This window comes from Chinchilla lanigera, unplaced genomic scaffold (genome assembly GCF_000276665.1).
Source record: "Chinchilla lanigera isolate Chin_1 unplaced genomic scaffold, ChiLan1.0 scaffold00045, whole genome shotgun sequence".
In the NCBI taxonomy this organism is placed as follows: domain Eukaryota; kingdom Metazoa; phylum Chordata; class Mammalia; order Rodentia; family Chinchillidae; genus Chinchilla; species Chinchilla lanigera.
Genome location: NW_004955446.1, coordinates 6106937 through 6132924, shown reverse-complemented (window position 1 = coordinate 6132924; position 25988 = coordinate 6106937). Strand labels below are relative to the sequence as shown.

Genomic DNA, 25988 nt, shown 5'->3' with positions numbered 1-25988 from the left:
ACCCCACCCCACCCCCTTTTCCTCTATTGTGTTGGAGGCCGGGACAGCTTATCATTTTTGCCCTTGGCTTTTTCTCTGTGTCCTGCCTGTCAGCTCTTTCTCCCTGTGGTCTCTTGGTGCAAGTCCCAAGGCCATTCAGTGCCTTTCTTTATCTGGTTCTTCTCTCTCTACCTTTGTCCTTGACCTATTTTCCAGAGGAATTGCTCTAGTAAAGGTTTTTTTAACTCCTTCTAGTCAGGATTACTTCGATGGCCTAATAGAGCACCTATTTTACTTTTTTCCTGTCTACAGACCTCTGACCCTATAATATCCATTGATCCTTGATTGCCTGCTTTTATTTATTTACTTACTATTATGAAAAATTTGAAATGCACAAAAGAAGTGTTACCAGGTTGTATGATTCAGGGGTCTATTTCCAGAGGTAGTTTCTAGGGTCTTCTTATCTTAAAGAATTGGAGAATGGAAGTGCAAATTGTAATAACGATGTGTGAGGAACCACCTGAAGACTGAAGCTGTGGGGACAATCAGATTTTATTCCTCTTTGTACAGGCAGGCTGACATCATAGGAATCAGCAAATACCTAAAAGGGGGGACTGAGTGTATATGTATACAGGTTTTAAGCTTGGGGGTACAGTTTTAAAGACTCTCAAAGAATCTGGATTAAATGTTTGTTGTAAGGGCAATCAGCACAGGTTAGTACACAGAGCTGGTGTCAGGGGACTTCAGGGTGACCTTCGCCTCACATTAAGTTTTTTATTGTCCTTGCTTCTTGTTTCCCAGGGGCAAGTTATAGCCAGTAATGGAGAGTCCATTGTTTATAGTGGGCAGCCCAAGTCTCTCTCAGGTCACTCTCAGGCCAGTCCTGACACAAATGCTGTCAAGGTTTTATATTTACTAAAGGTGGGAAAAGAAATCTGCTCTGCAAAGTGAGTGTGGACAACTAAAAGTAGGAAAATGAGTACACGCCAAGAGTACACAGTAGTCTTGAACTCAGTGGTGGTTGTGCTTTTGTATCCCCTGCCCCTCAGGCTGACTTCAGGTCTAGGCCATCCTATCAGACATGTGCTCTAGTTCTGCTAGAAGAATTGAAGATGGCACTCTGATTGTTTCCACTGCAGGACTTGGGAACTGTTTTATGCATGTGTGCTGGGAACTTTGTATTTAACAGGTCACTGCTGCTTCCACAGTCAGTCTGCTAACCTTGTCCTCAGAGGGAAGAATGGTATATCTCCCAACTTCAAGTGCTGTCAATATTTTTTCTGTGTAAATTTAGGAGTAGGCTCTAAAAAGCTGGGTGAAGAGGGTAATTATTTGTGGGAAATTTGCAGATTATGGATTTGTCCTTTAGAATGATCTTTGGTAGGCAGTAGTAACTACTTGGGAGGCCAAGGCAGGAGGATCCTGAGTTAAAGGCTCGCCTGGGCGAAATAGCAAGACACCCCCCTCCCCCATCTAGTTTATGTTTTGTCGGAAAACAGTTTGTTCATATTTTCACATCTTTCCTCAATGAAAGATCTTTCAGTCTCTTGCCTCTTACTGGGTAACACGATCTCGTTTTTTGTCATACCCCTGTTTTAGATTACTTGACATTTTCCAGTCTTGAAATACTCTGATTTTATCAAAAAGTAAGCAGCAAGTCAAGCCTGCTGAAAGGGGAGGCCTTTTCTGCTTGTGGATGTGGGTGAAATCTTGGTATCAAATTGCTTTTTAAAACACCTTTAGAAACCCTTGTTAATAATACCTTTCCTTCACCATTGTTGCAGCTGGGGGGTGGGATGGCGTGGAGACAGAGGGGGTGGTCCATCCAGGGTGGCACATTTTGGGACAATATTTATTTATTTATTTTGGTACTGTGAATTGAACTCAGGACCTTGAGTTTGCCAGACGGGCACCGCTGAGCTATATCCCTGGCTCCTTGGGGCAATATTTAAATAGGTTAATATATTCAGATATGTTGGGGATTGGCAAATTGAAGGAGTGCCCTGAACTCAAGATACGCCACTGCACTGCACTACACTCTTATCCTCCCAAACACACAGATACTCCTCAAAATGCCCAGTACCACCAATTCTGTAGTCTTTTGGAGGTTTAGTAATGTAAATCAGGCTCCTTTCTGCCTTGTCTTTCTCCCTTCCTTTTTTTTTTTTTCCTGTCTAAACTTTGGTTTTTTAGTTTGCTAAGTTACTTACCACTTGTCTTTTCTCAGGGTCCAGATCGACATGCTATCTTGTTTTTTGTACTTATGGTTTTAGGTCCTTAAAAAAAACTTGGTATATCTTTTTAGTATATTTTGGGAGAAGCAGAGTAAATGAACATGTCGACTCTGAGTCTTCTCTACAGACATTTACATCATACTTTCTAATACTGAGTTGTTTGGTGTAGCTGGGATATGGAGCACAAAGCTTGTGCATGGGATTTTGGTCAGGAAGGCTTTTGATGTTCAGAGAAAGGAATGTTTTGATCATTTTTATTTTAGAAAAGCAGGGACCCACTGGGGACATTGGTTTGGAAATCAAGAGTCCAAGGGGTAAACCAAGATTCAGGATACTGTTAATGATGTAAAGATGTTGAGAACTTAAATTAAAGCTATGGAAGGATGGGGGAAGTTTTGAAGAATATTGAAGAGATAGAATTAAAGAGTGTTTAGATGTAGGTTAAAGACAAAGAGGAACCAGGAAGTAGTTATGGTGTAATTTATCCCTACATAAATAGTGGTTCATGTCACATAAGTAAGGAAATGGAGGAAGAGGAACAGTTTCTAGTGAATTGGTTTAGTATTAAGAGCTTGAGATTCCTTCTGAGAGATGATATTCTAGAGTCATTTGAGTGTACTTTGGAAAATTGGCGTAGACATACTAGATTTGGACATAACCATGGGACATAAGAGGAGAACCAAGGTCAGTACAAAAAGATGCAGTATCTAGATGGTGTTATTCCTTTATTTTTTCCCCTTTTATTGAAAGAAAAAAATTTACAGGGAGTTAAAACATAGTTCAGTTTCCCCTTACATCTTACAGTACAATATGATTTTCTCCCCTCTTTAATTACTTCTGATATTATTTTTAATGAGTGATTTAATTTTGAGTTTTCATAGTGTGGTAGACAATGTTTGTAGTTACTGTGGACCCAGAAAATGTCCACATTTACTTAAACTTGCATATCAGTTAATAAGATTACAATGTAATGAATCTCTCGGGCTTTGACTGACTCTATGTGTCTAGTCATTGCTTATTTTAGTTTTGCTAATGTTAGCATATTCTGCTTATTTGGATAAGCAATTGAGTAGATACATTCTAATTTTCCTAAGAAATTTTCAGACTGCTTGATAATCAAAATGAACTTGACTAGTTTTTTAATATTCTTTCCCTTTTTTGTTCTGTGAAAAGGTTCAGATATGGAAAGTGGAATTTAAGTGAGTTTTAAGGGGCAATATACCATTTTGTTAAATAATGGTATCTTTATAATTATCTTCCTTTGACAAACTCTTTAATAAACTGTTAAACAATTTTTTGATTAGAAAGAGTGCCAAAATTACATTTAACGTGGTTAAGAATAAACTTTATGTATTTCCACTGAAGTGTTTATTGTCCCATTATATAAAGATGAACTGAAAGACAAATGATGCATAATCTTATTTGTTTATCTAAAAAAAGTTGAATTCAAAGAAATTGGACTGTTGAGAGAAGGGGATCATATTTTGGGCAAAGGGTACCAAATTTCAATTAGAATGAATACATTCTGGAGATTCATTGTACAAGATAGTGACTATAGTTAATAATGTATACTGAAAAATTTTAAAAAAGGATTGAACTTAGTATATATGTCATCAAAAGGGGACTATATGTGTGTGTGTGTATGTGTGTATATATATATATATATACACACATACACACACACACATTTATAGCATTGTAATTTGTTTTATCCTATGTTGACATTTGAATTATTTCCAAAATGAGATGTTTGATAGTTTGTCATTTTTTTCTGTACTTATCATATTACAGAGATCATTACAGTTTAGAGTTGATTTTTAATCCTTTTTGTTTTCTTTTGAAGTACTTAAGAGTGTGATGCCAACCTTCTTAAGACAGCAGTAGAAAAACTAGAATTCTAGATTGCATTTTCCCTCAATCTTTCTGTTTTGGTTCATGAAAAATATTAAAAAATATTCTTCATTTTAAAAAATTCACATTTAAAAAAAAATATGAAAAAGTGAAAAGAAAATCTCTTTCTGCATTTTTCCCAGTATCCTTTTGTCTTTTCCTTATTTAACTAGAGTTTTTATTTTTGCTTCCAGAAACATTTTCATGCATATACTGCATATCCATATGTAAAAATTTTAAAGTAGTCCTTTGATGTGTGAACTTGTTATATACACTTCTTCTTTTAAATTTGTAATTATTTTTGAGATTTTTTTTATTTCATTGTAAATCTTTTTTCAAGGCTACTCAGAGTCTTAAAATATAGGTGTACCATTATTGATAAGCATTTAGGGTGGTTCATCTTAGATTACTTAGGTGAAAGTTTATAGAATTTTAAATACCCATTTTTAGTCACAAGGAGGTATTTCTTATACAGGTTAAGCATCCATAATCTGAAAGTCTAATATTTGAAATACTCCAAAATCTGAAGCTTTTGGGTGCTGATATGATGCCCCAAGTAGAAAATTTTATGTCCAACCTCATGGGTGACTGGTTGCAGTCAAAATTCAGGAACGCTCACAATATTGTATAAAATTACCTTCAGGCTACTGTGTGAAGTTATATATGATGCATAAATAAATTTCATATGTAGACTTGGATTTCATCTCCAAGATACACCATGTATATGTGGGTACTATTCCAAAATTCAAAAGAAGGCAAAATGTGAATCACTTTTGGCTCCAGGCATTTCACACTTTTGGCTCCAGGATTCTCAGTCTGTATATGGAATCTCAGACCACAGATGTGAGTAGCTGTCACATATATTATCTTCTTTTCTGCCATTATTAGGCAGCTGAGTAGTATATACTTTTTTATTTTTGCTTTGCAGTTATAAACAGAACTTTGTCTTAATAGCACTCATAAGTATGACCATCCTTATAAAACTAGATTTATTTTTTATAAATTCATTTTAGGGCTCTTATTCTTAATAATAGATTTTTTGGTGGTGGTGGTGGTGGGGGCTTAGAGTATCTTATCATAAGTTGTATTTATACTTCCCATAGGGATTAGGAGCAGACAGCAAGAACCTGTACCCTTTCCTGCTCCCAGTTATCCAACTGAGTACTGATGTTTCCCAGCCTCCACATGTCTATCTTCTGGAAGATGGTTTAGAATTATGGTAAGAGGAAAACTTGATATAATGGGTCTTCTTTTTTTTTCTAATTCCTGGCCTTCCATACTCCCGTGCCAATAAAGTAAAGATCATGTACCAGGGCTTTAAATACTCAGCATTTAAAACTAAGGATGTGGGATTGATTTCCTTAAATGAATTACAGTGCCTCTTTATGAGCTATAACTCAGTATTGTCTTACAGTATACAAAATTAAAGGGGAAATGCAGCAAGAACTCAGCTGCATTTTATTGTTTGGAATTTGGCATGTAAAATAAGACTCTCGATAATTTTCCCAGACTAAAATTTGTGTTAAAATTTCCAGACTGAAAGATGTTTTGCACATACTGAGTTACTTTTCAACCTTTCATTATCTTACCCAGTGAATACTTCATGTAGGTGAAGAACTATGCTAGAAGATCCTCTTTCTTTATTAGGTTTGTCTTACTTGTGAATTTTCCCCAGTTTATTTGTACATGAGTGGTTTAAAAATTTTAATAATGAGCAGTGATGGCGAATGTTTTAGAGCTTTTAGTGATACAAATAGCCTGCTGCGGCATGCGTGCCATATGTTCGCCACTACAGAAACTGATCATAGGAATTAAGGGCCAGTTACAGAAATCAACCGTAGAAAAAGTGAGTATTTGTTGATTGTCCTTCCTCCCTCTTCCTCCCTTTCATTTTTAATTTTGCTTAGATAGCTAGGAATTAACATTTTTGGTTCTTAGATGTTTTCTTTGGTATAAATTAGAAACTAATGATCATATCAGAATACCAGATGAATGATTTTAAAACTTAACTAGATAGATACTTAGTAATAATTTGCAGTTTGGGTTTCTCATTATTTTCAAGCTTATGTTATTTGAACTTAAATGACACATAGATGGTTTGGTTATAAATTAGGATGTTCTTATATTAATTTATTTTTGTAAAAGGATGTATTATTTTAGATCAGAGATTGGCAAACTTTTTTTATAAAGGGCCAAACAGAAAGTATTTTAGTTTTTCCAAGTTGTACAGTCTCTGTAGCTACTTAACTCTGATGTTTTAGTGTCAGAACAGTACATAACACAAACAGATCAGAAACAAGCAGATGTGGTTGTGGTACATTTCATCAGGTTTGCAGAAATGCAGGGTACAGGTTGGGTTTCATCCATGACTTGTAGTTTTCCAACCTCACTCCAAATCATAAATTACAGTATTAATCTCTGGCAGAAAACTTACCAATGTGTAGAGATGATATGTTGAATGTTAGAAAGTTTTAGAATGTTATGAAGACCTAGACTCAGGCTTATCAGTATTACAAATACAGTATGTTGATGTGTTTATTAAAGGTATGCAAATCTTCAGTGAATTATATAAACAAAGGAATAATAAAATATCTTTGTTTGCTAATGGTAATTTCTTTTTTCCAAACCTTAAGTTATATATACATGAAAATAAATCATTAGAACACTTTTTTAAAAAAAATTTATTTAAATTATTAATAGTTGTTTCTCTAAAGAAATAGGGTACAAATTTTTTCCCATATTTTTCCTACTGAGTTAGAGCTCATTTTGGAATCAGACAGACACAGATGCTATTTCTAGTTATTGTGCTGTATTTTGTTTGTGATTTGATTGTTAATCATCTTCTGAGAGCTTCAGCTTGCTTACCTGTAAACTCAGGAGAAATAATTGTCATGAAAGTAAGAAAATTTTTACTAAAGTGATTAGCACCTTGTATATGGCACTTAATGTCTATGGATGTATAAGCTTGCCTGGGAAGAGAAGAACAGGTTAAGAATTTTCTGCAGGGCAAAAACCAGGTGAACTTACAACATTTTGAGGACACACAGGAGCCATCTATGAAGACAGAAAGGATATCTCCTGATACACTGTAGTAGGAAAACCAAGCTGAGACAGGAGAGTTTCCTAACAGAGAGCTTTGGATATGGATCAAACGTTGCTGATTGTACTAGTAAAATAGTACAGAGAAGTGCATTTGTCCACATGGAGATGATAGGATTTTCTTTTCTTTTTTGTGGGGGGGCGGGTACTGGGAATAGAATTCAGGACCTTGTGCTTGCCAGGCAGGCACTTGTGCTGCTGAGCTGTATCCCCAGCCCAGGAGGGTCTTCAAGTAAAGTGTTAAAAACAGAAATTAAACTAGACTTAAGAATGAATTAGAGATAAGTAAGACTGAGTATTGACAACTTGCTTAACAGCTTTTACTGTTAAGAGTGTATGTAGAATGTAAGATATGGGGAATGCAAAGTTTGGAAGAATAGGTGAGACTGGATTGAAAATGGGACAGTGAGAGGAGACAAGAAGGGATAGAATTCAGAGCTCAAATGAAAAGGTTCAATGTTGATAGCACTAGGGATACTTCATGCTAATTGGAGATATGCAGGTAGATCTCCAGAGTTGTTCTATGTAATATAGCTTCTGTTTTCTCACTAGAAGATGGTGGTAGTTAAATTAATAGGCTTGACTGGGAGTGTACACAAAATATGAGAGATCTTTAGGGGAGAGAAGTAATAAAGTAAAGAATGAAGCTGGGCATAATGACACATGCCTGGAGTCTCAGCACTCTGGAAGGCTGAGGCAAGAGAGTTGCAAGTGGGAGTCCCTTCTGAGCAGTTTAATTACTTAGCAATACCTTTGCACAAAAAAATGAAAGAAAAGGGCTGGGGATATAACTCAATGCCAAGGCCCTAGGTTCAATCCCCAGTACCGTTAAAAAGAAAAAGAGAATGAAAATTTGAACTTAATATGAATAACCAGTACCATTTGTGGTCAGGAGTATGAACTGAAAACCAAGCCAGGCATGGTGGTGCATGCCTGTAATCCCAGCACTCTGGAGGCTGAGGCAGGAGGATTGCTGCAAGTTCGAGGCCAGCCTGAGCTACTTAGGGAGATCAAGGCTAGCCTGAACTGCATAGTGAAACCCTGCCTTAAAAAGACAGAAACTTACTTTTAACTTACTTTAAAGCAGAATTTGAGCAAAAAAACCTTGCACAAAGAGAGTATTGTTTGGAAATAGGATGGGCTAGTGGATGATGGAAGCAGTAAGCAATGTCAGCTATGTATCATGAAGTGTAATATGATATTCATCATTTAAAAACAAAATTTAATTGCTTTTGGACATCTACTCAGGAGACTATTTTTTCTCTTAAAAAAAAAACAACTTAAGAAAACCTTGACTTCCTGAGATAAACTGTAGCTGCTGGGGTGAATTACACTTTTAATATATTACAAAATTTTTTTCAGTATTACATTTAATTTAACCTTTTCCTCTCTTTGTAAATGAATCTATCTATGATCTATACTTTGTAGTACTGTTTGATCTTTCTATCATGGCTATGTTTATTTTGCCAGTTTACCAACTTAAAAAATAATTTACACTAGAATAGTTTTTATATTTGTTATTTAGATATTTGTAAAATTCAGTACTGAACTGGACTTGAACCCATGGCAGGGGCTGGGGTTTGTTTACAATCTGATAACATCCTTAGTTTAGTGCAAGTACATTTATTTTAGTGTTGATTTTTGATGTAGTTTGGCATGTAGTCCCTTAAATAGAAAATATCTGTATATTTATCTCTGCCATTTATGGGTTTATTCTTTTTTTCTCTTTTTAAAGTCATTTATTAGGGAATTGTCTTTATTGTTGTGAAGGAGCCAGCTCTTAGATTTATAAATTCTGTACTTCTGTCCTTTCCTCTATTTCTGCTCCAAATTTCTTGCTTCTACATTCATTTGTGGGTATATTTTTCTAAACTTGTGAAATAAAAAATTAGTTTATGACCTTTGTTTTTGTTATTAAACAGTAAAGCATTAAAGATTTGAACTTACCTTAAAGTATAACTGCCTATTCCCTTAAGTAAGTTCTGATGTATAGTGTCCTGTTTTTTATTTTGGTGGTGCCATTACAGGTATTTTGGCAATTGTTTGATCCAACATTGTTTGTTTCGTTTTGTTTTGTTTTGCTGTATTTTTTAAATATATGATTCAGGTCTAGTTTTAGTACATTACCATTATAAAATGTGGCTTGTATATATACATCTGTCTCATGATCTTTCTATCTTTTGATCTGCTTTTTGGTGGTGGTGCTAGGTGTCAAGACCTAGTCTCACATTTTCTGGGCAAGTGCTTCACCCTATGTTCCCAGCCCTACCATGCTTTTTGTTTTTAAAAATTCTTTTTTGATACTAGGGACTGAACCCATGGCCTTTGCACCAAGTTGTATACTCAGCCTTTTTTATTTAGTGACAGCTTTTCCCTAAGTCACCCCTAGGCTGAGGAAACCTAGGAAAACTCCTATGTTTTCCCTAAGTCACTTCAGTCTAGGCTGGACTTGAGGTTGTGATTCTCCAACTTCAGCCTCCAAGAATATTGGGATATGTGAATTTTTACCACAGAACTCTCATTGTTATAAAATACTCATATTTCATTGCAATGATGGTGTCAAAGATGTAACTCTTACATGTTTTTTTTAAATTGTCAGTTGTATAGTTCATTATTATTTTGCTTTTTCTTCTTGACATTGATTTATTAAAATATCTCTTTGGGTTTTCTATGTGTCAGTGTTCCTTTTTATTTCTGTTTTGGTGTATATGTTTTGAACAATACTCATATATTTTGTTATTTTGATCCTTTTGTATATTGCTGAAATATTTAATAAATTTGAAATTTGAGTGTTTTCATGGAGCATATTATGTAATATATATGAAGTGATTTACATTCCATGTTTTACTTCTTTTGCATTTGAATTTTACCTGATTAATATTGTAGTTTATTTTGTTTAGATTTGACTTAACTTTTTTCATCTTTTATATTTTAGCTTTTTCTATCTGACATTTAGTTGTCTTCTATAAAGAAAAAATGTCTATATTTTTAATTTTGATGTAACCAAAAATAATTCAATAGAATTTAATGTGATGTACTTCTTTGGTGAGTTGATATTCTTCTCACTTTATGCTTACTCTTCTATTTTTATTTTTTGGTGTGTGTAAAATTGTAGCACTAACTTTACATTTCTTTAGTCAAACATGTTGTTGCCTATAGCCTTTTCTAATTACTAATCAAAATGGAGACTCTCTTTGGTAATGGTAAAGGATAGTACTATGCTCTGGGTATGGTGGTGCATGCTTATAACCCCAGTCTTTAATCCTAGTGATTCTGGAGTCTGAGGTAGGAGGATAGAAAGTTTGAGGCCAACCTAAGCAATTTAGTGAGAACCTGTCTCAAAATAAAAAGGGCTGGGAATGTAGCTCAGTGATTGTCTTAGTTACTTTTTCTTAGTTGCTGAGACAAAATACCCGATGCCCAAAATTAAGGAAGGAAAGGTTTATTTAGGCTCACAGTTTGTGGAGGTTTTAGTCCATAATCAGTTGGCTCCAAGGCAGAGTGGCATGGCAGAGGACACCAGTTCATGGGAGTGGAAGATAGCAAAGGCAACAAGAGCAGAAGGGGCAGAAAAGGAGTCAAAGAGGGGAGCAAGCCTCTTACTCTCCCTTATATTGTAGGCGGGCTACCCATTCCAGGGCACATGTAGCACTCACACCCGTAATCTTAGCGTTGGATCACGAATCAATCACATACTCTAGGAGCCCATCCCTATGACTGCATGAGGCTTTAGGGACATCTAGACATAAACCATAACAATGGTAAAACACTTGCCTAACATACATGAGATCCTGGGTTCAATCCCCATTGTGGCACAAAAGGAAAAGAAAGAGCCATGCTTTTATTTTGTTTGTCTCATTTTTTCTCCCTTTCTTGTCTTTATTAATTTAACCAGATGTTGTGCATCTTGTCACTTTATTTCTAAGTAGTTTAAATTCTGGAAGTTTTCCCATCTTTCGAATAACATGTTATGCTATAGAACCTACAAAAGGAAGTAAAAATATCAGCCTGAGTAACCTTTTTAGAAATGAAGAACAGGGAGAGAAGGCACAAGCTTCAGGGAGAATGTTACTTTAGACCCATTGACAGAGCTTTTTTTATTATAATTTGTATTTTTTTACTAAATTAATAACTGTGGTTTTATAGTAAGTCACAATATCTAGTTAAAAAAGTATTCCCCTCCACCCTCGTACCTCCGTATACAACCTTTTTCTTTTCTTGGAAAATATTTTGTCTGTTCTTGGCCAGTTGTCCTCCAAGGCAGCTTGTCTCATTTCCAGGGAAAATCCTGTAGGGATTTGAATTGAAATTGTTTAACAATTTAGAGAGCATCGATGTCCGTACGGTGTTGAATGGTTGATAACATCATCCATTTACATCTTTGGTGCACATAGAAAGTCAACTGATTTCTGTATATTGATATATTCAGTAAACTTACTGAATATTTAGTAAGTTGAAAAATTCATGTATGAATTTTTTGTCTCTTTCTATGACTCTTAACTTTTGTGAATAAAGACTAACTTTTTTGTCAGATGTGGCAGCACATATTTATAATGCAAGCGTTGGGGAGGTTGAGGCGGGAAGATTGCAAGTTTAAGGCCAGGCTGATATATATAGCAAGACATTGTCTCAAAAAATAAAACAAAAACAAAAACTTTTCCTTTCTATATCCTTGTGTCTTTTATTAACTTAGTTGACATGTTATGTGAGGCTTCTGTATATAAACTGAATGGATGTAGAAGTGGAAAGGTGACACTGTACGTTCTTAGAGGCTTGTTCCTGCCTTGCCTAGAAGAAGGTTTTAACAGGTCATCGCTGAGTGCATTTGCTGAGTGCTTAGTTGATACTTTCTGTCAGATTAAGGAAGCCCTTTTCTATTTGTAATCAGATAAGGTTTTCAACTGAATATTATATTTTGATTAGTATATTTTCCTCCTTTTCTGGATGTTATGTGACAGCTGTGATTTTTCTCCTTTGAATTCTTTGAGGGTAGGTGGAAGGTGAGTAGATATACCAATCATACACTTCTGTGTTAAATCACCTTATATACTGTGTAAATTTTTTAACTTTTATTAGTACATGTTTGCCATTCATAATGTCTGCATTCACTGTAGGTAACACATTGCAACATCCCCACTCCCACTTTACTTTTCCAAATTCATTTATTTATCTGAATTACTCATTTATGATTTATTTGTTTATTCATTTATAAAGTTAATTAACACATGTACAGATTGAAAACCAGACTAATAGGCCAAAGAACATATAAAACATGTAAGACAGTTGTACCAAGTCAGGGTACAGTTTTAGATGGATTGTCTGCATTGGATTACAGTACCTTTTTTCCCCGCTTCTTTTTTTCCTGTTACCTTCTTTTATTTTGTAATATATATATACGTTCTTCATGTAAGAGAAGGCCTTTGGTGTTTCAGTGTGTGTGTCTGAGTTATCTCACTTAACATTATGGTCTCAAGATGCATCCATTTTCCTATAGATGATTCAAGTTTATTCTTTGTTATGGCAGAATAATACTCTTATGTATAAATACCACATTTTAAAAATCGATTTATCTGTTGATGGACATATAGGCTGATTCCAAGATTTAGCTATTAAGAATTGCACTGCTATAAACGTGGGTGTGCATACATCATTGCAGTATGATGTCTTTAAGTCTTTTGGAAGGATACCTAGAAGAGGAATAGCTGGGTCAAGTGGAATTTCTATTGTTAGTTTTTTGAGGGCTCTCCATACTGATTTCTATAGTGGTTGTATCAGCTTACAGTCCTACCAAAAATGGAGAAGGGTTTTTTTCTCCCCAGAACCTCGCCAGCATTTGTTACTGGTTGATTTCTTGATGGTAACCATTCTTTCTGGAGTGAGATAAAAGTCTCAGTGTTGTTTTAATAAGCATTTCTCAAATGGCCAGTGATGTAGAACATATTTTCATGTATAGTACTTATTGGCTATTTGTATTTCTTCATCTGAGAACTATCTGTTCATTTCAGATGCCCATTTTTTAATTGGGTCTTTAAATTTGGGGGGGGTCTAATTTTTTTGAGCTCTTTATATATTGTAGATATTAGTCCTTTGAGCAGTAGCTGGCAAAAATTTTTGCCCATGCGTTAGGGTTGTCTCTTCACCCTGCTACTGGTTACCATTGCTGTACAATGCTACATTTTTAATACATTGTTATTTCAAAGTACTAATGGTATGAGATTGGCTTATAATGGCAGTACCCCTTCTGAAACTGAACCCACGGCCTTCTCAATGAGCTACATACCCACCCAATTTTAAAATTTCATATGTTAAGACAGGGTCTCACTAGATCACAAAATTACCCCAGCAATTCTCCTCCCTTAGACTTCCAGAATGCTAGGATAATAGGTATATACCAACACACCTGGCTTTGTAATTGGCCTTTATTGTATTAAATTTATATTTAGAAAGCATTTAGCATAAGTTGTTTTATTAACTTATTAATGTAATTTCTTATCAAAGGAACATGCAAATTACATGTGGCAGAAGACTAGTTCATGAAAATCAAAACAACAAAGTAATTTTTATCCCTCCTTGACCAATTCATGCTAATCGTTTTGCTTTAAAATTATAATTCTATTACTAAACATGCTTAAATAAAGTTTAGATTATTTTTTTTATGTGGATAGAAAAGATACTACATAATATAGTATGTAGAAGGCTTTTATTTTGAGGCATTTGTAATCTTTTTTCTTACTTGTTTTTTGTTTGTTTTTTGAGACAGGGCTCACTAGATAGTTCAGGCTAGCCTTCAACTCACTAAGTAGCCTAGGCAGGCCTGGAACTCGCGGTGGTCCTCCTGCCTCATTCTCCTGAGTGCTGAGATTATAGTCATGTGCCTTGATGCTTGACCTTAGATAATTTTTATAACTGTGTGTATTATCCCCTTTCCTCTCTTTAGATGAGCCTGTTTTTCTTTGTATTTATTTAGTTAATTGTTTTAATTGGCATGCAGAGTAATTTGATTGTCTGTTTTTCCTGCCCTAGGTTAGTGACACTGGAAAACAGTCCATGTATTACACCAGAGTTGCTTCGTGTATTTCAGAATATGTCACCACTACTTGGTATGTATTAGAACATTATCTTATTAAACAAGAAGCATGCTTTTGAGGAAGTATAACTGACTTTAGAGCACACCTTCCATTTTTATTAGACTCCCACATGTTAACAAAATAAGCTGAATAGTGCTTTTATAGTTTCTAGGTTATTGTACATAACATTTTAGAATAATTTAGGCTCATTTAAGAGTAAACACTAATTACATTGCCTTGTAGAAAATTTTGTAATAGAAAAAAGTATTCTTAGCAAATTAATTACAACTTGAGCTTGAATTTTGGTAAAATTTTTGTGTTTGATAGCAGTTCTATTTTTTTTTTTTGATAGCAGTTCTATAAACTACTTAAAGACTATATTTATGTTGGGGCTGTGGTATAGCTCAGTGGTATAGTACTTGGCTAGCATGGACCATGTCCTGGATTTGATCCCCAGCACCAAACAAAACAATATATAATAAAATTTTAGGAAAATAATTTACTGTAAAATTGCTTTTGTAAACTATGGTTTCAGTTTCTTTTATGAAGACATTTTGTACAATCAGTTTTTCAAATTGAGCATTGTACATATTCTTTTGTTTTAATTAAGGACCACTGAAATTAAATATTAGGAAATTATATACAGTGTTCACTAAAGTGTTACTTATGAATGAGTTATGTAATTATGAAGCTTATTAGGTTACAAAAAACATTAGGTAGATTTTTTTTGTCTGAGAACTTATCCTTGGGTATTTTTTTCAGAAGCAAAAACAACAGAGATATAATGACACACTTTAAAAGTAGTCGCTCTTTGAAAATATCAGCAAATGTGGACTGAAACACAATTGGAACTGATTAAAAAATTGTTTTATCTCATTTGTTAGATGACCATAGTGGCTCAATAATATAATTAGTTGTTTATGTTTCCTCTGAGTTCTTTTATTCTATTTTATTGCTCAGACTAGAGTAAGATTGCAATAACCAAGGTAACCATTTGTTTTCCAGTAAAGAGCTATTTGCAATTTTTCATCTAGCTTCCCCATAAAGGGAAAAATTTCCCAAAGATGAAGTTACTGGCAATAGACCAGCCACTGATCCCTGATCGCCCAGGAAAACTTTTATCTTTCACTAATCGTAACAAATAGGAAATGCCTCTTACTTTCCCTCTGCTTTCTGGGGAAAAGCTTTTCAGTTCTGTTCTAACCAATTTGAAGACCACATACAGTGCCATTTAGTGTATGTAATCCTGATGCTTCTTTATACTTGACCTAGGATTGGAAACCTTTCCAAGGCCATTGTAAACTTTGTCATGAACAGCATTCTGCCACTTTCACATAATAGTGACTTCACACAGTGGTTTCATTTCATATGTGTTTTTGCTTTTAAGTTAATCTTTCCTCCCTCCCTCCCTCCTCCTTTTGTTCTCCTCACTTGTGGACTGGACCCTCACCTTTTGCACCCTCCTCCTGTTTTGCGGTACTGGGGATTGAATCCAGAACCTCAGGAATAGTAGGCAAGCTTTCTACCACTGAGCCACATCCCCCCAGCAGCAATAAGAACTTCTGTATATTTTGAACAGTGCCCAGCATTCAATAAGCACTTGATGTTTATTCTTGTTATGGCTTTACTACTATTCACATGACCACTATTCTTTTTTTTTTTTGGTGGATATCAGGAATCAAACTCAGGATGTTGCATTTGCCAGGCAGGCACTTGTGCCACTAAGCTAAATCCCTGGCCCCTAACCACTATTTTAAGAGAAAAAGTAACCAACCATCAACTGTCTCTGTAGGATGCGTTACCCAGTTGAGACGAGAACTAATGAAGGGTTGGGGATGTAGCATAGGTGGTAGAGTGGCTGTACAGCATGAATGAGGCCCTCGGTTTCAACTAAAAACTAATGACATCTCAGTCTTGAATATTTGGCTTAAATTTTTTTAATTTTTAAAGATTTGAAAAAATTCTGTTCAGTGATATAAGTGATATGGGTACTATTGAAATATTTCTACTTTTATTCTTGAAAAAGATGTTTTAATGCATTGTAATATGTATATTGCATCAATAATATGAAAAAAATTATTTTAAGGGAGGAGAGGTTGAACTTGGCTGATGAGGTTTGTTGTGTGTTAACATCAGTATTGCCTCTATTTTTGTTTGAATTTTATACCATTCATTGATATTGACATGTAGCTTTCTGCATATATAGTGTTCCAGATAAATGTCTAAATGTATTGGGAAATAGGACAAGAATATTTGTTTTAATATTCTAATAGAGTAAAATGAATGCTCAGTTTTGGTATCAGTTAAAACGTACCCTTTCTAGCTGGGCATGGTGGCACATACCTATAGTCCCAGCACTCAGGAGGCTGAGGCGGGAAGATCACTGTAAGTTCAAAGGCAGTTTGAATTGCATAGTGAGACCCTGTTTCAAAAAGACCCCCCCAAAAACCTCTTTTTTGTTAGATCAGTGATTTTAAAGAGTTTATTTAATGTGTGATTGCTCTTTTTTTAAATCAGATATAAAACTGTTAGCAAAAACTGTCCCTTTCAAAATGTATAAACCAATAGTACCAAGCACTTCAAAGTGTTTAAGTTAATGATTATTAGTATGTGTTAATTAAGTCTTTTTATGTCTTTTAAATGTAAGGAGAACTTGAATTTTTTAAAAATAGAAGCTATAACTAAGAGTAATTATTTTAATTTAGTTCTAATGAGTTGGGATTTTTTTGCCCGTTAAATCTATTGCATAGTTTTAATTTACTTACTACTATTATTACTTAAAAGATGAACTGATGGGAGTGTGTTCTTGGTCTCAAAGCCAAATTGATATTTCTTGACCAATACAATTTTTCTGCTGGTAAATTCCTGTCTAATTTGGAAGGAAGGAGATTATCTTACCTTATGCATTTTATCAGAATTTGAAACAGAAGAAAAAACTTAAAAGCTCTGATTCCAAAAACCAAGCATTAAATAGTTATGAGGGTAAGTATTAAGTAGGTTCCGATTAAATTTCTGTAATTCAATAATTCATTCCTTTCCCCTTTACAGAAACAATGCATAAAATATAAAATGAAATACAAATTAAAAATAGCAAAAAGAATAAAGAAAAACAAAATGGAACAGATTATAAAATGTAATCTGACCAATAGATATAAATCATGTATATTCAGAGCAAGATTAGATATAGCACTTTGTTGAGTAACAAATTTACCTGAGAGCTCTTAGCATTTTTTTGAAACAAAAAACTAATCTTTTAAATGAGATTTTCAATCTTGGCTCTACTGACATTTTGGGCCAGGTAAACTTTCATTGTGAGGGGCTTTCTTGTGCACTGTAGGATATTTAATATTATCTCTGGCCTCTATATATTAGATATTACTTGTGACAATCAAAAATGTTTTCACCCGATGCCAAATGTCCTAGGAAACAGACTTGCCCCTGATGGAAAATTATAGACATAAATTATTCACCATGTTTGAAAATAAATACAATTCTGTTACATGATTGGAAAAAAAGATTTTTTTTTCTGTCCTATTGTAAGTGAATGGGATTTCCAAAATATTGGAAATAATAATTGGTAAATAATGGCAGGTTTTAGCTGGCCATTTTAGCACAGACCTGTAATCCCAGCATTTGGGAGGCTGAGGCAACAGGATTGGTGTGAATTGGAGACCAGCCTGGGCTACATAGTGAGTTGAAGCCCAGCCTGAATAATAATATTGAATAATGAGACTGAATAATGAGACTGTCTCAAAAAGAAAGTTTTAGCCATATCTTTGAGTTATAGTTTGATCTGTATATATATATATATATATATATATATATACACACTGTTGTATCATTGTATGTAGTGAGTGATATAAAATTACCCTGCATTAACGTTTGATCACATTCAGTGTTAAGAGAATAGTTTCTACTTTGTCTTTGAAAGGGATTGGCTAAATACAATGTCTTTTTCCTTTGTTGTTTAGGTAATTACATATTTAAGAAAGGTTTTTATGTGAAAGTTTCTATTGAGGAACAGATTTGAAGAACAAAGCCCAAGAATTAGGAATATTGAAATGTAATACAATTTCTTTTCGAGTATAATATAGAAATATTTTTATGTATTTCTTTTTCATTTTTTTTTCTTTCTAGGGTCTTGCTATATATTTTAGGCTGGTTTTGAACTCTCCATGTAGCCTAGCCTGGCCTCAACTTGTAGCCTCAGCCTGCTTCAGCCTCCTGAGTGCTGGGATTAGAGGCATATGCCACTATACCTGGCCTCAGAGTTGTTTTCTTAACAACATGCTTAGTGCCAGTGCATTAAGACTAAACACTCATTGAGTGAACTCATTTACGCACATGTCAAAATATAATGATAAAATGATTTAGTCACATGTTGTTTGCCGTGTTAGCGCTGAAACTTTGGATTAAAATGAAAGATTGGGTCAAATGTTTATTTTTTTTTCGGATGGAAAAGAGGGGCTTGATGTTTTTTCTAAATTGTTTTAACTACTGAAAGGTAAATGAGATAACTTAAAGTTTATGCCAGTTTTAGATAAACATTTATAGATAATTGTAGTTTGAATAGCTCTTAGAAAATTTGGTAAAGAAAGGTTTATCACTTAGTATTAAATTGAATCACTTCATTTTAATTTGTCTTTTATTTTTTTATTTTTTATTTTTTTGGTTTTTCTCCGGTACTGGGAACCGAACTCACGACCTTTCACTTGCCAGGCAGGCGCTTTTGCCGCTGAGCTAAATCCCCAGCCCCTAATTTGTCTTTTATTTAAAAAATTAAAATTTTTGTTTTGCAGAACTAAGTTCAGAAAATCTCAGGACCTGCTTTAAGATTATCAATGGTTATATCTTTTTATCATCAACCGAGTTTTTACAGGTATGTTGGAGTAGTTTTTGCATTGTAAAAAAAATGATGTTGATAATTGTCTGCAATCAGGAGATGGCTTTTCAGAATCTAAGATTGACCTATTACTTTTAAGGGAGAAAAAGACTCGGAGAGCATTCTCCACTGCATGGCAGATATGAATTGTGCAGTTCCATTGTCATTTAATGCTGAAAATATACTGTTTAAATATAATGTTACATGTATTCCTATAAAATTAAGGTATCAGCTATATTTTTATGATGTATAATCTGTTTTCTTAACTGAGTACTGAAACTTTATTGCTTAGACCATTAGCATATAATTCTCAATGGATAATGAATCTCAAATTAAATTTTATGCCTTTTTGATATTACACATATATTGTTATGTGTATATTGACTTTTGATTGAATTTCAGACATATGCAGTAGTTCTTTGTCAGTCCTTTTGTGAACTACTAAAGGAAATTACTACAGAAGGTCAAGTTCAAGTCCTCAAGGTATTGTCATCTTTTTTTCAATGGATGATTAAAAAGTTATTTGCTAAGTTGAACACCTTTGAGTTTTTTGTGAAGTTAATCCTTCATTTGTGTGTGGATGGTTGACACCAAGGAGAAGAGTTGGTGTAATTCTAGACAGGGTATTTCTTTTATAGTACCCAGTTGGCTTCATAAACTCTTTACTGGAGATCTCAAATTTGAGTATGTGTACAGATCTGCAAGAAATCTTGTTAAAGTGTAATTTTGTATTTCTAAGTCTTAGCTGTTTGAGATGTTGCTTGTCTTGAAACCTCATTTCGTGTAGCAAGAGTTTAAAAACTTTTTAATGAGTTGTCTAAAGATTAGTGACATTTGATACTTTTTACCCCTTTAGTTTGTCAGTCTGCTTCTGGGATAGGTTTTTTTTTTTTTTTTTTTTTTTTTACCATATTTGATAGTTTTAATTTGAGTTAGCTATTGAACTTAGAGTACCAAGTTTGTCAGAATTATGCATGATTAAGAACCAGTAAACTTTAAGTAGTGTATTGTCCTTGTTATATGAGTTTCTATATTAAAGTTAGAAATACCCTTATAGTGTTAAGGGTGTGATACACTTAAACACTGATGTGTATGTAAATCTATATTGAAATGTATCATACAGATGTATCCATACATACATATATGTAATTTATGTATGAACTTTGAGAGACGATATATCTATGTAATTTCTTTTTTTTTTTGTTTTTTGTTTTTTTTTGTAATTTCTTATCTGTGTCCTAAGTTAGATAACAGCAAAATTCTAGTTAGGTGAGTGTTACAATGGTAACAAAGTACCATTTGTGGTATGAAAACTATGATATTGTTTGAGATCTTCAAAAGTGACTTCCTAGGAAAAAAGTGGTTGCCCAAAGGGGTTCTTAGTAAGAAATTTATAGAAGTAAGCACAGTAAGTGTGCAGCAGTTCTGCAGTATACTTGAAGAGTAAGTGGGTAAAAGTTTGCTCAGATGGTCGTCATCTTAACCAATATGATAGGTGCTGTACATTTGATAATGGACCAAATTTGAATAAAAAACTTTCTTATACCTTTTCTGCAACATTGTTAGTAAGGTGGTTCTGAAAGACAACTTGTAAAATAATTTGGAATGGGCCTTGTGAAACTTCTGTCCAAAATGAGGCAAGGCTTTAGGGTGTCCAGGAGAGTATTTACTTCTTCTTACTTGTTTTTTGCTACGCTCTCACAACATAGGGGGAGTATAGTATAGCAGGAATGACTAGAGTGCCAGGTTAGAATATGGGCAGGGCTATTTCACAGCTGTGTGATACAGCAATTTACTTTCTTTCTGTAGAGCAAGGATGAGAACTTTACCTGGTTTCTAGAGTTGATATGAGGATTATTTGAGCTCATGTATATGAAAGCACTAATAACAATAAGTGCTAGCATGTTATAACTAATAAGAGTTGTCTCTTTTTATCTCATATATGTGACTGTGCTATGAAGTCTGTGAGGGGAAAAGGGCTAAAACACTTGTAGACTGTTTGCTAGATCTTTGACTATGGAAAATAGCAAGATTTTCTGCCTCATTATATGACCGTTTCTTCTAAATAAATTCTCAAAAATAAACTACATTGTTTACATATTAAGGAGGTGATTTATTTCATGATGGTGCATTATCATTAAGAACTGTGAAGTTCAGCTGGCTGTTGAAAACTTGTATTTTTTCAGAATAACACAAACCTTTGTTGTTGAAAATTCCAAATTTGCATCCTATTCACTACCCTCATGATTTTGAGTTAGCAGAAATCTTTTTCTTTTTTTGAAAGAACAGTGAATTTTTGATATTTTGGTTGATTTTAACCAAATATATAGTAAAATATTTGTAATATTTAATATAAATTACAGATTAGGCCTACTTTCTCTGAAAGCAGCCGATAGGGGTCATTAATAAGATATAAAAACTTCAATTAAAAATTGAGAATTTGAATATATGTTTGACATTATTTTGTATAAACATTTTACCTAAAACCATATATTTGATTTGAAATCTCAGAAATTGGATTTTAATATTTAATAAATGGTTGTATGTTGATTACTAGAGATGTACTAAGTACCACAAGTAAATTTCTTGTATTTTTACACAAAGGAATATTTTAGAACAGTGGTGCTTTTATTTTCTGCCATTATAGGAAGGTTGTGAGAATTTCCAAAATTGTTGTCATTTTCCTAAAACTTCTGGTATAACTGTAATAAGAGTTTTTAATATTAGCTCATTATTTTCATTTTTAATTGCCTAGGTACCATTTCTTAATATACTGTGCTATGTAACATTCTTAATATATTTTTGACTGAATGTCATTTATACTAATTTCTGACAATACCTGCAAATAACTTTTTTATTCTTTGAAGCAGAAAATTACAATGTTAGGAAAATTGGGTAGAGAAACCAGTAAGCCCGATTTGGGAGCAAATTGTTTAGAGCAAAAATAGACTTTATTCTGTGGCTCAGAACAAGTTATCTAGGTGAATACAACTATATTCTAAAAATACTCAAATTTCACTTGTTAACAGTTCTTTAATTTGAAATGTGTTAAGATACATACATTTCACTTTGCCTTTTGAAATTTTTATTTCCCTCATAATAATACCAAGCATGAATGAGCCAAGTTACTTTCATTCACCCTGATAAGGCTAATGACACAAGTGTTTTAAAGATATATTTTGTAATAAGAACTAACATCATTTACTATGTGCTGCATGTTTCTAAGCACATAACATGTATAGTTCAATTAATCCTCACATAAACATACGATGACAATACTGTTCCTGTTTTTATAGGCGAGAAAGTAAATAACAAAAAGGTAGATGATGTATCTAAGGTCACACAGCTAATAAGTATAAATCCTGGCATTCGTATTTCAGAATCCATGCTCTTAGCTACTTTGCATTTAGTGTAAGCAAGAATCAAGAAAATTGACTCTTAAGCACAAGTTGAAATTTTTCATTTTTCAAATGGATTTTAAAAAAACCATAGTCCATTGCAGGTATATTCAGAAAAGGGATGAATTAAAGATGCAAATGGTTCTATTTGCAGCAGCAAACTGCTGATAAAAAATAATTTGTAATAAATGATTGGATCATTGGAAGAATAGTTATCCAGTTGAGTACTTTGCCACTTTTCAAAGTAATGAACATCTCTATGTATTCAGAGTAATTTTTACGATATAAGTAAAAAATAATGTCTAGAGTTTTCATCTGTTGAAAGAGTGGAACAAAGATAAAAATGAAAGAACAAACCAAGTTAATAAAAATGGTTATCTAGTGGGGAGAGTGAGAGAGAATAGAAGCTAGCTCTTTCAGCATACACTTACTGTATTTGTTATATGCAGTTGAGAGTAGGGAGCCATATAGATGCTGTACATCATTTAAAAAAATAAAAATTAGTTCCTAAAGACAACCACCAGACTGAGACATTTGACTTTGACTGTTATGGTATTATAGCAATCATCTGAGAATATTTCATGCAGCGTTAATATATAATATTTCACTTGTACATTTCTGGTGGAATACAGTGTTAGAGCAAAAAGAAAAAGAGGGTCATGTGGCCCTTCCAGCACTGTGGTTTGTGGCAGGAACCATTTCCTGAGTACTACCTGCCCAGCCTGCCTCTCTGCTGTCACAGGGAGATCTTGGGCTCCTATAGCTGAGAAGCCCCAACCTTATCCTCAAGCTGAAGCTGCAGGATTTTGAGGTACCAGCCAAATGTTTTCCCATAAAGGATCTGTGGTGGCACAAGGCAATGGGACTCCTGCCAGTAATAGGGAAACTGAGGTAGTGCAGCTGACTAAACTGGCTGGGTCCACTGCTAGAAGAGAAGGACATGCGGGTAATGCCCATCCCAACCAAAGCCAAAAAGGAGTAGACATGCCTGGTGCTCCAGGAAGATGTATGGGTGCTCATGATTCCTGCCGCACCCATGGGGATGATAGAGGTGTTTGTATCTAAGGTCTGGGAGGAATGCTGGCTGGTCATTCCATATTATGTGCTCCTAGACTGGCTGAAAGACAGTGACTACCTGTCACTGACCAAACATGCACTCCTTGTGGGCTTGTTTTAAGAGTATCTTCTTCATCCACACAGAAACTGGCAATATCTGGACCCATCTGCTTGATTTTGTGCTGTTTCTCTTTTTGGGAGTCTTGACCATGCTCCGGCCAAATATGTACTTCATGGGTCCTCTACAAGAGAACGTGGTTTTGTGGGTGTTCTTTTTGGTTGCAGTGCGCTGCCTCAGCTTTTCTTGGTTCTTTCAGACCATTTATTATCATTCAGGGAAAAATCTCTTGTATTTTTTTCGAATTTGACTATTTAGGGATTGCTTGACTGATTATGAGGAGCCTTGTCCCCTAGGTCCGTTGCTCCTTCTGCTACTCCTCGCATTCTTAGCTCATCTTCCTTCTCATTGTTTGTGTCCTGGGCATTTCTGGCATTATTGTAGCACAATGGGACCGGATTGCTGCTCCCAAGCAATGGCAGACAAGCAGGAGTGCTCCTGGGATCTGGCTTGAGTGATGTTGTGCATGCCGTGTACTTTCTTGCTGCTAGGCCTTGGTCAAAACCACCTCAGTGGGACAGATAGGCTGATTCTTTGTCATGTTATTTCCACTTACTTTTAATCCGGAAAGAGTATCTTCTATTGCCGTCTCTTAGTAGATAGCTTAGCACTTGGACCACAGAAAAAAGTTTTATATTTTAACTTTTTTGATATTTCCTTAGCTTCTAGCACCAAATTACAGAATATTGCCTACTATGTGTGCTATTGGCTTACCTTGGAAATGCTCTGAAATGCAGGGAGCTGTTTTTGACTATCCTTGTATTTGAGCACACTCTAGTCACATAATGAGCAGAGAGACTAGAGATGCCAAGAGCCCTTTAATTCATGGAATAGTTGTACATGGCATGCAGTTAATCTTGAGAGGTATTGTTGGAGTCATAGGGGAAACTGGCTTTGACCCAAAGCTTTTACCTGACCAACAACCTTCTCAGCTGTTGTCTACATTGTTTGCCATCTCCTAAGTCCTTGCACTGGAAGCGTAGATACTCTTGGTCATTATTGCTATTTTCTGACTGCTGTTTTCTTTACTCTCTAAATAAATAAGTAAATAAGTAAATACATACATATGTACATACATACATAACAGAAGAATCCCACTCCATTTTGAATTCCATGCTGACCCTCACCTTTGTTATAGAGTGAGTAGTTCACTTACATAAAAATAATTTGTATTTCAAGGTTTCATATATAACAGTCAATACTCATGACTCAATCAAATAAAATATTTCTAATTTAATTTAATAACATATATAACATACCCTTTTCCTTTAATTTATTGATAAATTTAAATGTAGTTTTATTTTGGGACCATGAGTATTGGTGTTAAATTTTTACTTTTCGCTGTGTTCAAAACTAAGGGTTTTTAGATGCCCTTTGCTATCTTTTTTTTTTTTAATTTTATTTTAAAGAATAAAAGAAGGATAACATAATAATAGGGGGGACTTAGCAAATTACACACAAAATGGTAGGAAATTATTAATGGTTACATCATTTTACATATTATTATCTACAAAATAGTTTCTCAGGAAAACAAATAGACAAATAATAGTGAGTTAGAGACAAAAGAGGTAGGAGATTATCAAGAATTGTGCTATACTTTGGTATCTTCAAAGTGGCTTCTAAAGAATATAAATAGAGCTAAACATGAGTGACCTATTGAAAAATCATTAACTATTCTCAGTGGTTGTTGTAGGAAATACATAATAATAAACATACATTATGAAATAGGATAGGAACATTACAAACTTTACACAGTTATGGATAGATTAGTAGGAAAATATCAATGGCTGCTGTAATACGTGGTGGTATCTTCAAAGTGGTTTCTCAGGAAGACAGAGATATGCAAGAAGGATCTAATAAGTAGTTACAGCCTAAGGGTTGTCAAAAATAGCATATTACCTCCTCACCAGTGACTCCTTTCACTGAGGTATGATGGCTTTGCTATCTTTTTTAAAGTAGCATTTTCTAAGGCTAACTTGTAAGAATTACATTAACAGCATGCTATAGCATGCTACCTGTGTCATTACAATCTTATTAAATATAATGCTAAGAGGTATTGATGCACCTGAATGTAATATAGTATATATCAAATTGCAGTCTTTAATATTTTGGGTGTAGGGGCTGGGAATACAGCTCAGTGGCACAAGTGTCTGCCTGGCAAGCACAAGGTCCTGAGTTCAATTCCTGGTACCAAAAAAAACAAAAAAAATTTTTTTGTTAAAATGTTTCTAGTGCTAGGTTATTGTATCCCTCATATACTTGCAT

At 34.3% G+C, this 25988-nt stretch overlaps 1 protein-coding gene and 1 pseudogene across 2 annotated transcripts in view; both read left to right on the top strand.

The window, feature by feature from the left end:
* Ipo11 (importin 11) overlaps positions 1 to 25988 on the top strand; it is a 191351-nt gene that overhangs the window by 92703 nt on the left and 72660 nt on the right. For both annotated transcript variants that reach the window (XM_005392641.2, XM_013518422.1), the window contains exons 21-24: positions 5207 to 5322; positions 14226 to 14302; positions 19069 to 19148; positions 19554 to 19634. In XM_005392641.2, coding sequence (XP_005392698.1) covers positions 5207 to 5322; positions 14226 to 14302; positions 19069 to 19148; positions 19554 to 19634 — 354 coding nt within the window. The remainder of the gene's footprint in view (positions 1 to 5206; positions 5323 to 14225; positions 14303 to 19068; positions 19149 to 19553; positions 19635 to 25988) is intronic.
* LOC102008582 lies at positions 23372 to 24319 on the top strand (annotated as a pseudogene).